Raw genomic sequence first — 15206 nt, forward strand, 5'->3', positions numbered from 1 at the left:
AGAATACAGTACCATTATTCATATGTATTTCTCTCATCTTTTGCAATTGTCAGCTGAACACTATGCTCGTTTATTCTTCCTATTCAGAATAATTGGTCTAAAAAAAAAAAAAAAAAAAATCGAGGCAATTGTACCTAATCTACTACTTAACATACACTTGGCCACTGTTGCCAGACCTCAGAGAACCTCGGTTTTCAAAGCCTCTATACTTCACAGCTTTTTTTCCCAATACCTGGAAACTATTTTTCACGGATGATAAAATTTAAAGAACTTGCACTGAATATACTTTCAGTTCAGCTTGGACAGGCAATGTATGTTAAATCAATCTCCATGAGCCAAGAGTTAAATTTAAACTTATATTCAAAGAGTATGAGGCATTAATGTGTAAACTCACACTGTATTTTGGTTTCTAAATTAAGTTTACTGAGTCTACTGAGTCTGACACTTCATAATGAAGCACCACGAGTGTCCAAAGCTAAGATAACCCTGATGATTATTTGCATTTGTCTTCTAGATTATTTTCTGACAAGAGACGTAACCTATTTTATTATACAAATTACATCTGGGTGAATACAAAGAACTATTTTTAAATCCCCACTGGTGTGACTAAGTTTTTTTCGCTTTTCAACCTAACCTACATGTATGTGCCTTTCCTGTCTTGCAGTTATTTAAAATATCAAAATACAGCATGAAAGTAAGTAAATCTACATAAAAATCTGATATTAAAAATATTTGCCTTTCAAAATTAGATCAAGTAAAATTGACTATTACCCAGATGGCTTCCATACAATATCTTCAAAAATTTACTGTAGAAACTAATGATGTACCTCCTCCATAAAAGAAGAAAGCAAGCTCAGAAATGGAGAAAAACACTGTATATTATTGTTAAACTAAAAGGAAAGAAGATCACATGCCTTGCAACTGTGATTTGCATCAAAGTAAGAGATATTCATCAAGGGGCAAACAGACACTTACACAAAGAGCAATAAGAGAACACAGAAACACCTCTAATCTTAAGCTGCATGCTACATGCAACTTGTACTCCAGCACTGGGGGTTTTTTGATCATTTCTCTTCAGAAAAGACAAGAGAACAGCACCATACCTACTCAGCTTGCAATTTTGGTTAATTTAAAAGGACACCTTTCTCTCACAAGACACAGTTCTTTTTCCATGCTAATTCACGCACAGTTTTATAACACATCAACAGTATTTTCTTTTTAAAAATCTGATTTGAAATTCTCTTTTTGCTGTTTTTAATGCTCATTTCTGAACAGTCGGTCTACTCATCACCTGGAACTTCCTGTTCTTCTACATTACTGTGTGTTGAGGCAGGATCCGGCTGTCCTGAGTCCCACACGCTGCTATGGAACACTTGTGTACAAGGCTACACCCTGCTCTGGGTGACACCAGCACTCACCAGTTTGGTATGTCACATTTCATTCAGAATTTAAAAATGCCAAGTGTCTTCAACTTGGTGACAATCCTCTACTCTTTCCTCTTCAATGTACATATTTAAATAGAAATAAGACTCTTACCGCTTGATCAGTAAAGACAGAAATACACTTTTTGTTTTTATTTAAACCTATCTATCAAAACGCTGCCATCAAAAGAAACCCTATTTAATTACAATTCTTTGAAAACTAAAATTTGAAGTAACAAAACTCCTTTAGTAAATATTTCAGCCCCATCTGCAAAAGGCATTCAGGAGATAGTTGACATCTACATATTGCTCAAAGATGCAATCATTAGGAAAAATTACAATATTTATGGGATAAGGTAATAACAAGATGGTAGGAACTATGTACTGTGTTGATTTTCGATCTAAATGACGACAATATTAATTCACTGTCTGACTAGCAACAGCAATGCTTCTGCTTTTATAGAACTTGAGAAAAACATAAAATAGCATTCACACTGATTTCACTTCATTTATCTTAACTGTTGTTTTTCTGATTCTTATTAACAGCCTTTTAAAGCTTATCATGATAAGATTATAACAACACATGCTTTGTGTGAAAAACAGTTACTTCCTAAAAGTGGGAAAATTAAGAGCACTGAAATAAAACATGAAGCCTTTTACCTTTAGGTCTCCTGCATAAACACAGTTCAGCCCAATGCTCACTACTGTAATTATTAAAAGATTGCTCAGTAAGATGTGACAGTATTTGGTTGTCTTAGGCCACTTCCCACTGAACAGGTGTATATTTCTCATGGTTCTAATGGTTCTCAGCCCCATGGCACCCTGATATCCAAAGAAAAGAGTGATATGACAAAGTTTAGCAAATGAAACAATTCCAGTATTAACCTGGAGTCGGTTCTGTCAACTGAGACAGAGTGTCAGTCTCTAGAGCTGTCAAGCTGTCACACTTCACTAACACAGACTTCACTTCAACATTAATAAAGGAAAGGGCAGCAGACAGCCTCATTTATTTAACAGTCGGTGCCCACGAGGAAGAAGCCCCAGCGCAGGGCTCTGGGACTGCTCTCCAACAGAGATGCTCTCGCTGCTGCCCACCCAGCCTCTGCACGCGAGGGGACAGAAAGATGAGGCTAATCTTCCATCTCCAACATTATTTATTCATTTGATTTATAGCTCCTTTAGCTAAATAATCAATCAAATACACACACTTAGATTTATCGGTTTAGCAACTAGGTAATTCAAAGGAATCACAAGCCTTATTCTCCATAATATCATTAGTTTACACTATATCTTGATATCAAACTTGATGTTATCTGAAACCCACTATGTTTTAAAAGCTGGAAAATGCGTACGTTTCAAACTTTCCCAAGCATGCCTGTTCAACACATCATAAGGACCCCACTTTTAAACATCTCATGCAAAAGATGAAGCAGAAGAACAAAGTAGAAGAAGTAGAACTAAATACAAATGAAGTAACAACAGACCACAAACAAAGTCTTCTCCAGACTGACCCATGATTTCTATTTGGAAAGCACACTTGCATCTGAAGACAGATGTGGTGGCTGAATAGAAATATATATCACATTTTCAAGCTATCATGTAATTTCTCATCTACTAGTTTTTTGAAGAATGAATGCAATATGTTACAGATGATTAAAGAATAATATGATAAATAAGCAGCATCTCCTTGTAAAGTGACTAAGAATAATAAAAGTCACAGTAGTTTCCTTTCTCATCTTCTTCTAAAGAAGGAAAAGTACCCATGCGAAACTGTCAGACCAGCTGAAGTTGTGAGGCTGATATTCTCTTTTATGACAACCAGAATTATAAAACACATTTTGTTGTGTTGCTTATACCCATTAGGTACTGCTCTAATGCCTTTTTGACTTAAGAAAATCACGGCACCTGTGATGCAGAATTTAAAAAGTCTTCCAAAATCAAAACCCAGTCCCATTTCACGCATGCTATCGGTCCCTCTCTCACTGTCAGATGTTGCATTGCTACAGTTTTTCATGCCATATCTGGGCAAATCTCCCCCAAACAAAACACCTTTACCAGTGCTCACTCTCACACTCACAGAAAAATCTCTAAGTGGTTGGCAAAAATATGTGCGCAGGTTTTGTAAATTTATTTAGAGACAGAATAAGAATTTTCTACCCTGTCTATCCCCAGGAAGCCACAGATAAATAATTAAGAAACTGTCATGCAAATACTGTATCTCACATATGCATGCACGCAAATCAAAGTACAACTTTCATGCAAACTAGATAATGCACTTCTAAATGTACTTAGCTGAGATATATATGCTGTCTCTGATGAAAAAGAGAGAAATTTTGCCACTAATACATCCTCAAAGGATAAAGAAAGAACAAGAAAATTGGAGAGGGAACAGAATCGCACAACACCAAATGCTTTCTGTAAAAAAACAAGACAACACACAGCTTAGAAACATGAATTGCAAATGAAGATGGAGCCCACAAAACAAGCAAAATTCTGCAGACTGCTCCAAAGGCATCATCATCGAGATTTGTAACACTATCTTCTGTACCCTTGAAAGGAACAAGGTTGAAGAAAATACAAGCATGGCAAACAAGGCTGTGAACTGTCAAAGAGACAGAAACCAAGTAACAAAAGTAAAAGAAGAAAGCACAGTTCAAGCTGTAATACACAAAATAAGCCCTTCCAATGAGAATGAAAAATACCCATAATACAAAACAGAGGAAATCCTTTCTAAATCACTACAATTCATTGAGCCAGTAAGAACACAGGAATTACAAATCTTATCACTCCTTGTCTGCTGTGCTTGTCTTCATCAAAAGTGTAATACACTTATTTTTTTAAACTGCAAGAGTTGACTTCAACATGCTCAACAAAAACAACTAATGGGAAAGACAAATGTAAACTGATGTTATCACTCCTAATTTCATGAAGTTAGTTCGGACTGATGAAGAAATAAGCTGAACTGAGCAACTGTGGTAAGAGTGTGAAGCCGTTTCAGAATTCAAATCAAAACGTTGTCTTCAGTTAGGAAGCTATAAAAGCCCATATTGTACAATAGAAAAAACTATGCCAGAAAACCACAATGAAGGGTTTAAAGAGAGACATGGGCAAGAATTTATCTCCTTTTATGGCATATCAAGAAAATCTGCATTGCTTGTTGTTGTTTTAAACCTGTTTTCCTTTTTTTTTTCTTTTTTTGAATTAACATCTTGTCTACTTTGACTTGCCTCAAAACCTGATTCAACAGGTATGACAACAAGAGGTTTCCAACAATCACATGGAAAACTAATGAAAATACTGAATAAAAATTATTTAATCTTAATCCTTCACTTTGTTACACCTACACAAGAATGAGGATCTTGCAGTCCTTAGCAAGAAAATCCAGCTTTTTTTTTTAACTTGTCTTGCTTTTGTTAACATCTATTACATTCTAAGGCGGCGTATTACGAAAAGAAAGAAACCTATCTAAATGAAGGTTTCCATACACTGATGTAATGTATCAGCTAGAAAGATCTTGTGACATACCACAAACAGACCTCAGCAAAACTTAGAATAAATACAGGATCAAAGTACTTTCCTCCATCGCCTCTCTGTCCCAGAGGACCAGTGCACCAACACCACAACTACTCACACTTCTGAAGACAGCATAGAATTCGGTTGGAAAAGAGCACAATAATCCCTTGAAAATGAAGAGTCTAACAACCTTTTCTATGTTAAATTAGGGCACTTAGGTGGACTGTACTGAATAGCATTATCAATACCTGCCATACTTAAAAAAAAAAATCCACAAAGATAAAGCCACACCTCTTTAACTCATAATTTTACTGACCTTACATACAAGATTTAATGTGAAATGCAGCCTTACCAAAAACTTCCATACCACAGCCATGCTTCACCTCATTGCTTAAAACCCTCAGGAGCAAAGGGCCCTCCTGCTTTGCTGCTCACACGTGCAACCTACCAAGCACTGTATTTAAGAAAACCAGTATGAATCATGGTTGGCTCTTCATCATATGCTCCAGGTCACAGATAAGCTAACGCACTAGAAGCCGCCTCTTCTACTTCTGATGGGAAAAATTCATTAAATCTTTCATCACAACTCTGTTGATTTGCTCCCTCCACCACACAACATAATCACAGCAGAGAGAACCTCCCATAGTTATTAACAGGCGTGGGGCAATAGCGCTATGGCTGAGTTAGCATGTGCCTTGACATTTGTGTTTTATATCACAAAAGATTAAAGTTTTTCTGAGCTTGGCATTGTGGAAGATCAAGAGATACCACAACGCTGCCTTAACACTAAATTTAACGATTTGTCAAAAATTTGGCTTGTAGATATATGAGTAACTGTGGTTATCATGTACAATTTCAGCTGATACATGACTGTGTCAAGGACAAGATACAAAGCGCTGCCTGATCGTTAAAGGGTTCCTGCCTCTAACAGTGGTGATGGTTTTGCTGTGCAGTCAGGATGTATGTCCCAAAATCAACCAGCTCTAGTGCCTTTGTACATGGGCGGGTCTATAATGCCTACCAGTCTTACTACCTATACTTGCAGCTAACTCTATTATCTTATCCCATGTACTTTTAGATATCCATAATTCTTTATTAATTGAACTTATCAGGCAGTCTGGTAAGACTTCTATATGCAAATGAAATGGTTCTACAAATTTAATATTTAGTGGCTTCACTTCAGTGTGCTACTGCCACCAAAGTGCAGAGAAAAAGGAATGTTGGAGGGAACCAGGGCCTGCTGGTGCACCAAAAAAGAATGACAGCAGTAAAAGACGCTACCATTTTGGGGTTGTATCAACATATTTATCTGATATCACTGAAAAGTGGAGCAAGCAGTCCCACTGATTCCTTAACACCCCAGAATCACAGAATTTCTGATTGGAAAAGGTCTGTGGAGGTCACCTACTGGCAATGCTACATAGGCTCAGCTCGGGCTTTGCCCAGCACGGTCTGGACAACGGCCAAGGACAGAGATCCCATGGACTCTTTGGGTAGCATGTTCCAGCACTCCACTACCCACCTGGTGAAGAGCCACAGCAATTATTAAATTATTCCAGGAATTCTAAGGATTTCTTTGTCTCTTCTACCACTGAGTTCTAAACGTTGATTACGTTGGCTATCAACAACTATTTCTGTTGAAGCATGCCAGGTAATAAACCATTAGAGTCTATTGGATCTCGTGAGATGCTCAGCATTCTTTCAGACAATGAGATTAGAGAGCGGCCTGCATATCGCAAGATTGATTTGCCCAAGTTTAAATCCCCTGAAAAAAGTCAAATTAGTAACACAATAGGAAAAATAATACATTATAGTGTATTACAGTGCTGCATAGTTTATCTGGATAAACGTTGTGTGTTAACAGCGTTGTCAGCTTCTAATTAAAAAGCAATCATGAAGACAAACTATTTTATTGTATTAGCTTTATTATGCAGCAGGTACAAAGAAAATATTTTCTACTACTAACCCTACCAATTTTTGGTATGACTGCCTTACGTTCAAGAGTACCGCTATACTTCTCAATCTTTTTGAAACTTAGTTTAAAAGAAAGTAACACAATCATAGAGTTAACACGTTAAAAATCACTAGTACTGTTTGTCATCACCACACAACTGACAGAACATTTTCTTAGTGTGCCAGAAAGACAATCACAAGACTTTTTGACTGGCATGTTAAAATAAGATTTTTCTAAAGTTACCAGACTTAGAACGAATTTCCAATCTCTGAAACAGTCAAGCAATACACATACCTGCAATTGGAATATTCTGTGAGACTGACAGCTGTACGTCTCCAGTCCCAGGAGGCATGTCAATTACTAAATAGTCCAGTTGACCCCAGTCAACCTAGAAGGCAATAATAAATGTGTATGTTGGAGGTTTGAAGTTCTTTTATTTAAAGTACTTTGTGTTTTGTTAAAGTCTTTGTTTCCTATAATGTAAAACATGTGAACCAAGACCACCTCAAAAGAATGATACTGTGAAGCCCTCTTAGTCACACTTTCAGTACAGGCTCAATACATTATTTTTCTAAGAGATGAAATCTTTGCTGATCACTCAAAGCTATAAACATAAATTTATTATCAACTTTACGAGCATAATCCTGTTTAATTCTTTCCCCCCCCAAAAAAAAGTATTAACAACTCAAGTCTTTTACTTTGTAGCTGCTTAACCACAGGTTAGAAGATAATGTTAGGTCAGGCTAAAATTCTGGGGTTTCTGCAACACACACAGTTAGGAATTGTTTGCATACATTTAAAACTAATTTTGCTTGCTTCTTATCACTTCTTTTAAAATATATATAAATCTTTAGCATTTTTTTTCTGGTTTGTTACTGCAAAGTTAGAGCTCAGTACAGAATTTTGTCTAGGAAAAAAAGCTGTTGGGAGGAAAAACAAACAAACAAACAAACAGATTTGTTAAATGAAAATCACCAAGTATAATTATACAAACTTACAACATACAGAATCACGGAATGGTTGGGGTTGGAAGGGACCTCTGGAGATCGTCTGGTCCAAAACAAGGTATCACACAACAAAAAAAGTACACTGGTTGCTAAGCATCAAATAAGAGTGATCATTAAAAATATTAGGGTCAAATATGAGAAGGCTGTTATTATTTACATTCGTTACTAGGACAGATTTTCAGAAGAGTCAATTAACTCTCTCTAGGGCACTGTCTACTGCAATAAATGTTCTCTTAATGAGAACAGAAATGGTCCTAAGCCTACTCTGTATCATGTAAAGCCAAGCTATACTTTGCCTAAACATTTCCCAACAGTTTAAGTAAGCTTTGCGAGATCCTCAGTTCAATTCCGCCGTGGTGCCGGTTAGTGCACTCTTGCAAGCCAGCAGACATGTACAAGGTCTTCTCTCTCTGCAGTACAGAAGCTTTAGAAATCATAACTACGTTAAAAATAAAGACCCACAAATGTCTCCCCCTCACTTTTCCCTCCACATAGGCATAATAATTATAATATATAATAATATAATGTATATTATATGTATTATATATAATAATTATATGGTATGTTTCTGAATAACAAAATATATATAAGATACAACAGTATGAGCTGCTTTAATAGAGGAAAGTGGCAAACGAGCAGGATTTTACTTTCTCTTTTATTTTACACATTCCCTCAGAGTTATTTTCACAGTGAAAACAACTGACATTTTGCCAGCCCCCCAGTTATTGCCCTGGAGCGTTTGAGCCTGTCAGGGGAACGCTCGTGTATTTTCATTCAGTTCTTGTACAGATTATGATCTTCTGGGGAAGCACAAGCGATGGGAAATCCTGACCACTAACCCAACGTAGCGCTCCAGCGAGAAATGGAATTTTTCAAGGCAGGCTGATAAAGACGGAAGATTTTGCAGCACTTCAGAGAGAAGGGGGATGTAGAAGGTTAGTTGCAAATTCTAACTTCAGATGTCTAAATTAGGGACTCTCAGGCACCCCTCCCTTTCCTCCTTTTCTACACAAAGGCTGCAGCAGCACTAAATGGTGCCCAAGACAGTCCAGTTGAACAGGAAATGCTGCTTATATTAACCACAGCAAACACCGTACTTTACCTTTTCATATTTAACGTTGATCTATATTATCTATGGTATCTATATTATTTTACGGTATCTATATTTTGAAAACAAAAACGACATATACCTAGCAGATTTCTTAATTAGTATTCATAATCATATTGACACTATGTAATCCCAAAGAAAAATTACATCTATGTGCAAAAATGTATGTACTGAAACATAACTGTGAGGCAGAGAAGACAGTTTATCTAAAAAATCTGGGTTTTACTTAGTTTTTCTTAACTAATCTTGCTTAGTTATAAAGCAAAATAAATGTCAGTGCTGATGAATGCCTCCTTTTCCAGTCAAAATTACTTTGACCACTCGAAGACACGAAATTTAACTTTCTGGTTCTTAATTAAAAGTTAATCATTGTAAAGGTGACAAATAGAAATTATATAGCTGTTTAAAAGTAGTAGAGGTTTACAACATGAGTAAAGTCAAGTTCCTTAAAGATTCACAAATAAACACACAGATCTTCTACAAATAGTTCACTGCATAAATCTCAGGATGCAAACCCAAATATTTAATAATAATCACGACCATTTTGAAACACTAAGGTATATAGAGCTTCAATTTTTAAAATTATTAAGTTAAGATACCTTTTTCCCCTTCTACAGAAACTATGGATTAACTGGTTTTTTCCTTTCTGCCTTGCAGCAAGACACAGCCCAGAAACACATCTGTGAGTGGCATGGCATTACTATCATTCGGACACTGTTTCAAGTCACTTTCTCTGCCAAAACAGCTTGGTTCTTGAAATAACTTGGACATTGAGGAGTTTTCAGCCCTTTTCTCCACAAGCTCAAATTCAAGTCCCTTTACGTACAGCACTGTCTCATGGAACAGTTCGAGACAATCCAAATCCCACCCTTACCAGAGGTATCTATAATAAAAAAAAAGATACACTGGGTTTCTGCCATAGCTAAAAGCTGTCTGGTTTTGCATATACTTACTGACGCTAACTTTAAGCTAGCTCCTCTTGTGGAACAAGGTGACTTTCTGGGCCTGTCCTATAACTTTTCACTCTCATCAGAGGTTCTGCTCCTTCAGCCTCTTCATGCACTTGTTCCTTCATGGAGCCCTATGTGATCCTCCTACCCAGCAAGCATTACAGGTCCCCAAAGAAAACACATAGCCCTATTCCACTACCACATGGAATGCCAATGGAGAAGAGACCTCCAGTGCCGGCACCCAAACCCTTTCCTCGGCGCGCAACTGCTGCTCTTCTGAGCCGAGGTAGCTGCCTTGGTAAAAATGTCTTCCTCTCAGAGCTCTAAAGCAAAAGGATACTTTTATAAACAGCTTACTGCTTCAGAAACACAATTGTTGCTCCAAAATTAACACATACAGTAGAATGGGTACAGAAATCAAATGGCACCAAAAATTTCTGCCTCCAGCTTCCTTAGTATGTGACCCCATAACAACTGAAAGAACTTCCAACATGCAGTTTCTGGATTGTTCCATGAGTACAAATTTTTATTAAAGTTATAAACCTCTGAAAACAGAAGCTAATAGTGGAATTTTAAGCACATGGTGAATCTCATGGTAAATCTCATTGCTAGGCAACAGGAAAAAATACTCTGTTAACACATAGTGCAATTAAATTATAATGCTTAATTTATGGCACTGAAACCATCTTATTTCATATATTTTCTTCAGATTCGTGGACTGAAAAAATGAAATGAGCTGTCTTTATCAAATGAATTGTGCTCCATTATAGTATTTATAAATCTGAGAACAGAAAAATGGAGAAGCCACACCATCCCAGCTGCAGTGGAGAGGATGTGCTGCTGCTGCTGCACAGAGTAGGACTGAGACAGCCTTTTGTCACTCCAGTTCAGAAAAGGCAACAGCGAATATGTCTATGTACACAAGTGTTGAATATAAGTGAGAACTACTCTCTGAGTTACGCCACTGCTGTGGCACTGAACTGGTGGAAGTCAGATGGCAAAATAGATTGGAAAAATCACTTCTCATTAAAACTGATTTTTAATTTAAAAAAAAAAAAAAAAAATTATGTAGTCGGAGAGTTGTCCTCACAATTTTATTCTCTTCTCTTTCATTTGAAATTCAGAGTGAAGATGAAGAGCTGCACCACAATGACACGGCTATAACTGCTGAAAAGAACTGAGCCAGTGTCTTTGCCCAATGAGCAGTGTTCTCTAAACAACATGGATTTGCTCAGACTTCGGTTGGGAAACTCTGCATCTCACCCCATTTCTCTCTGTAGGCTTCCTCTTATTCTCTGCTGTTCCGCAAGAACCAGATGATGAACACTGTGGAATTCAGTTGCTCCTCCACTACCCTCCCACAGGAATACAGAAGCAGTATAACAGTCTTTTATTAAACAAATTACTGAATGTAATTTGGGAAGTATAACAATTTGTTATATAAGTGTACACATTATTTAATGGGAGAAGAAATTCCAGGTCTGTTACTAAATTTAAGCAAAGGGGGAGAGAGGAGAGCAAAATGGGGAAAGACATCTTTAATTAAATTTAGAATTAGGGCATATAATCAGAGCAGTGGCTTTCTGAAATCTACTATTGCCATTCATTCGACATTATTAAAATGGGACATATAATCAATCAGGCGGTGATACAAAACACTAATTTGAATGCAAATCCTGTTTATATGCAACAATTTACCAAATCAGGACCAGTATTCCTCATGTTCTCAATCAGTTCTGAGAAGTGTGTCTGTATGCAAATGCAGTTGCACACCAGAAAATGAGCTCAGATTAACAGCACATTAAATGAGCTCCCTTTGCAAGCAATAAATGGACAGCGGTTACAAAAGCTGTCTTGTAGCATCTGAAATCTGTCAACACCTTTGCATGTACAGTAGTGTTAATATCTTTGCCCCTCTAATATATACAGTGTGTATAACACTTCAAACCATAGAAATGTAATTGCACTTTCCTTAAGTATAGCATTCATCTTTTTTTAAAAAGGCTTAACTTGACATTTATTGTTAAGCAATGTAATTAAGTGCCATGTGCTTCTGTGTATTTTCCCTTGCTCAGAAACCTCACGAATGCTTCTATGTAAATTACTTAAATCAATCACTCTGTTTATGTGACAATTCATAATCAAAATACCAGATACACATTTTGAGTAAGGGTTCCAAATAGCAAGTTAAACCCAAGGTAGAACATAGAGCTATAGACAGCATTTCTGCTGAGGAATGAAGCCTGAGCATCCTCTGAGCACGAGGCAGAAGTGATAGAATATTAGCACAGAAGAGGGATTGCTACTTGCGGTTTTGAAGTAATCCTGGTGTTTGGTAAATAACAGAAGATGTTATTTATTTGTTCTTATTAAGAGGAATGCATGCAGAGTTTCAATCAAGCAGTGCTGCAGGTGCAGATGCAGCAGCCGAACTCCCAACAGCAGCAGCACAGAACCAAGAGCTCCATGGCAGGCAGCTCACAGTCTGGTCCTGCCAGACCCCCCCTCCTCCCACCTACTTGGTTGTGTATATAAATGATTTAATACAGGCAAACAGCTGAAGAACATAAAGGTAAGGAATGATGTTGCTAAATGAACATGTATGTGTATATAACTGTTCACAAATATTTACATCTGTTCAGTCAAGATAAAACAAATATTTAAGAATATTTCATTGAAAAATCCCTTAAAAGATTCTGCTTAAACATACATAGACATTGGGAACAAATAAGTAGTTTTGTGAAGTAGCAAAACAGATAGCTTAGGAATAGTATAAAGAAACATGGCATTTTAATTAAAACATATTTATATTTATTTTCATAAATACTTGATAAAGGAGACATTTGCCAGACATAAACCAGAAGATTTTTAGTCCCTGTAGAAACTTTCTCTCTGGTAGCGAAATAACTACTTATACCATAGCAGGATAATCCACAGTGCTTAATGCAACTTGACACTTTCAGAACAAAGATGACTGCCCCTTCGACCTGTCCTCTGATGCTTAAGCAATCTCAAAGCCTTGCAATCCAACAACAGGAAAAAACAGATGCGATGCAACAGTTCAAATTCCCTCTAAGGTATTCCTCAGCAGCCTGTTCCACCAAGTTCAGAGAGAAACTGAGGTGAAGCATAACAACAGTTTGCTCCAAAGATTTCCACAAAGAGAAGGAAATTCTCTGATTCTTTCTCAATATAGACTAGGAGTAACTTTTAGAAATAAGTGCCCAGGAAGAAAGCCAGAGTCCTGTTCAACTAAACAACCAAACCAGGAACTGGCCTTGTCCTCCCTGATAGCTTTTAATAACGTTAAGAACTGGAGGCAAATGCAATAGCCTGAAATTTCTGTCACAAAACTGAAGAACTCCCAGAAGATGACAATAAAGAGGTTGTTCTCCACAAGGCACTCCAGGAGACAGGGGGAGGGAACTCAACACCGGGCTCCTGCTCACCTTCAGAAAGCCCAGTCACGTTGTGTCAGCCTGAAGGGACGACGGCATGAGCTGTGGGGTGCCAGCCATGCCCCTGAGAGACCGGGGACACTCTCTGGGGATGACTGAAAACTAGCAGTTCTGTGCATTCCCAGCATGACTGACAGAGACTGTATCAGAACTACTACATATAAAAGACGCTTCCACTAGGTTCAAGGTGTTACTACAAAACTTCCATGAGCTGAGATTCCTGGTTGCCAGGGATTCAAAGCACTTTTTCTCTAAAAGTTGACAGTTTGAGAAGCAAACTTTTACTATGCTGTCTTGAGATTCATCGCTGATCTGCTGCTCTCCACGCCTGACTCACAGTCTGCACTACATAACTTGCAGAAACTTTTCCTCAATAATACACCTTTATTTTTCTTGTTTTATGACACAGAACTGTCTGTAGTTCAGCTGCATACTAATAACATCTAGAAAAGAAAGACATAACTAGGCAAGTTTATGTTCCTACGTCTTTTAGCAATAAAACGCAAAAGTGATATAAAGGTGAACAAATCAGAAGAAAGTGGGCTAGCATCACACCATCTAATTAAACTAATCACCAGGTTGATGCAGTTATGTTAAGAACATCATCTAAACCATAAATTCTCTTTGAGCTCTCCCTACTAATACAAAAGGCAAAAGCACCATTTAGTTATCAAACCCAAAGCCAACAACAGATGTTTAAGGCAGTATTATCACGATGCAATTTAAGCTCATAAAATTTATATATGCTGTCTGATTCAGATTTTCCCTACAATAACAGAAGGAAACATTACAAGTGTTGGCAACAAATATGAAAAGGGACAAGCTTATTAAGCCCACTCCCCTTATGTATTTTAGCCTATATTAGAAGCTGATGTATAGTTTAAGACTGAATGCTTAAGCTATGCAACGGAAAGCAACGTTCCTACTTCTCAAGTTATTTAACTTCCTTAAGCTTCAGTTCATATTCTGCTACTACAAGAAAAATCGGTAAATTCCTTATTGGGGTACCAACGGACTAATATAGGCACCATTTCATGCCCATCATCAAGACACCGATTTCAAATCGGCATGAAATCTAAATATAATTAGATTTTAGAAGTCAGAATTCTGTTTCTTAAGTACAATGTATAACACTTTTTTGTACAGAAAAGGGAACTTGTACAAGAGACCAGTCTAAGGCCTTCAAAACAAGGATTACAGAAGAAAACAACATGATATTCAAGTCACTTAAAATGCTGCTGAAGAAAACCCTCCAATATGACTATAAATTGTGTAATATAAAAACTGGAATAGAATGAATTCGATGTAGACTGCTTAACTAAGGTCAAAAGACAGTAAATCTCAATATAGGACTAGTTTTTTTTTGTCTGGTGAGATGTCATCAGATCTCAGATTAGTAGCCTTGAGGTTAAACATCAATTTTCAATAATAAAATGGTTTGGGTTTTTAAAAATAATCTGTTTTTCACAAATATGGAAAAAAATACATCCTACAAACATTCCATATTTAAAATTCACAATGATACCCCTCCCCCCCCCAGTCACTGAATTCAAAATAGTCTACATTTGCTAATGAAACCAGCATTGGAGAGTCTGCTTGAATTTCCTTGGAGCATAACAGTCAATAGTCCCAACAAGAAGTCACCCCAAGGCTGCACAAAATGTAGAACCTTCAATTCAGAGGCATGCTCTAAACACACCTGCCAGTGATAACACCGAATCCAACACAAAACTGAGCACTTACGGCCATTAAAAAAAAAAAAAAAGCCTGTGTTTGTGCTGTTATAATTGTGGCT

General features: G+C 37.1%; 1 protein-coding gene across 14 annotated transcripts in view; it reads right to left on the reverse strand.

Moving 5' to 3' along the window:
* Positions 1-15206, reverse strand: part of NUBPL (NUBP iron-sulfur cluster assembly factor, mitochondrial) — a 160575-nt gene that overhangs the window by 88539 nt on the left and 56830 nt on the right. For all 14 annotated transcript variants that reach the window (XM_065064109.1, XM_065064108.1, XM_065064101.1 and 11 more), the window contains one exon: positions 7183-7276. In XM_065064109.1, the coding sequence (XP_064920181.1) occupies positions 7183-7276 (94 nt within the window). The remainder of the gene's footprint in view (positions 1-7182; positions 7277-15206) is intronic.

The sequence above is a fragment of the Columba livia genome, chromosome 5, assembly GCF_036013475.1.
Source record: "Columba livia isolate bColLiv1 breed racing homer chromosome 5, bColLiv1.pat.W.v2, whole genome shotgun sequence".
NCBI classification, from domain to species: Eukaryota; Metazoa; Chordata; class Aves; order Columbiformes; family Columbidae; genus Columba; species Columba livia.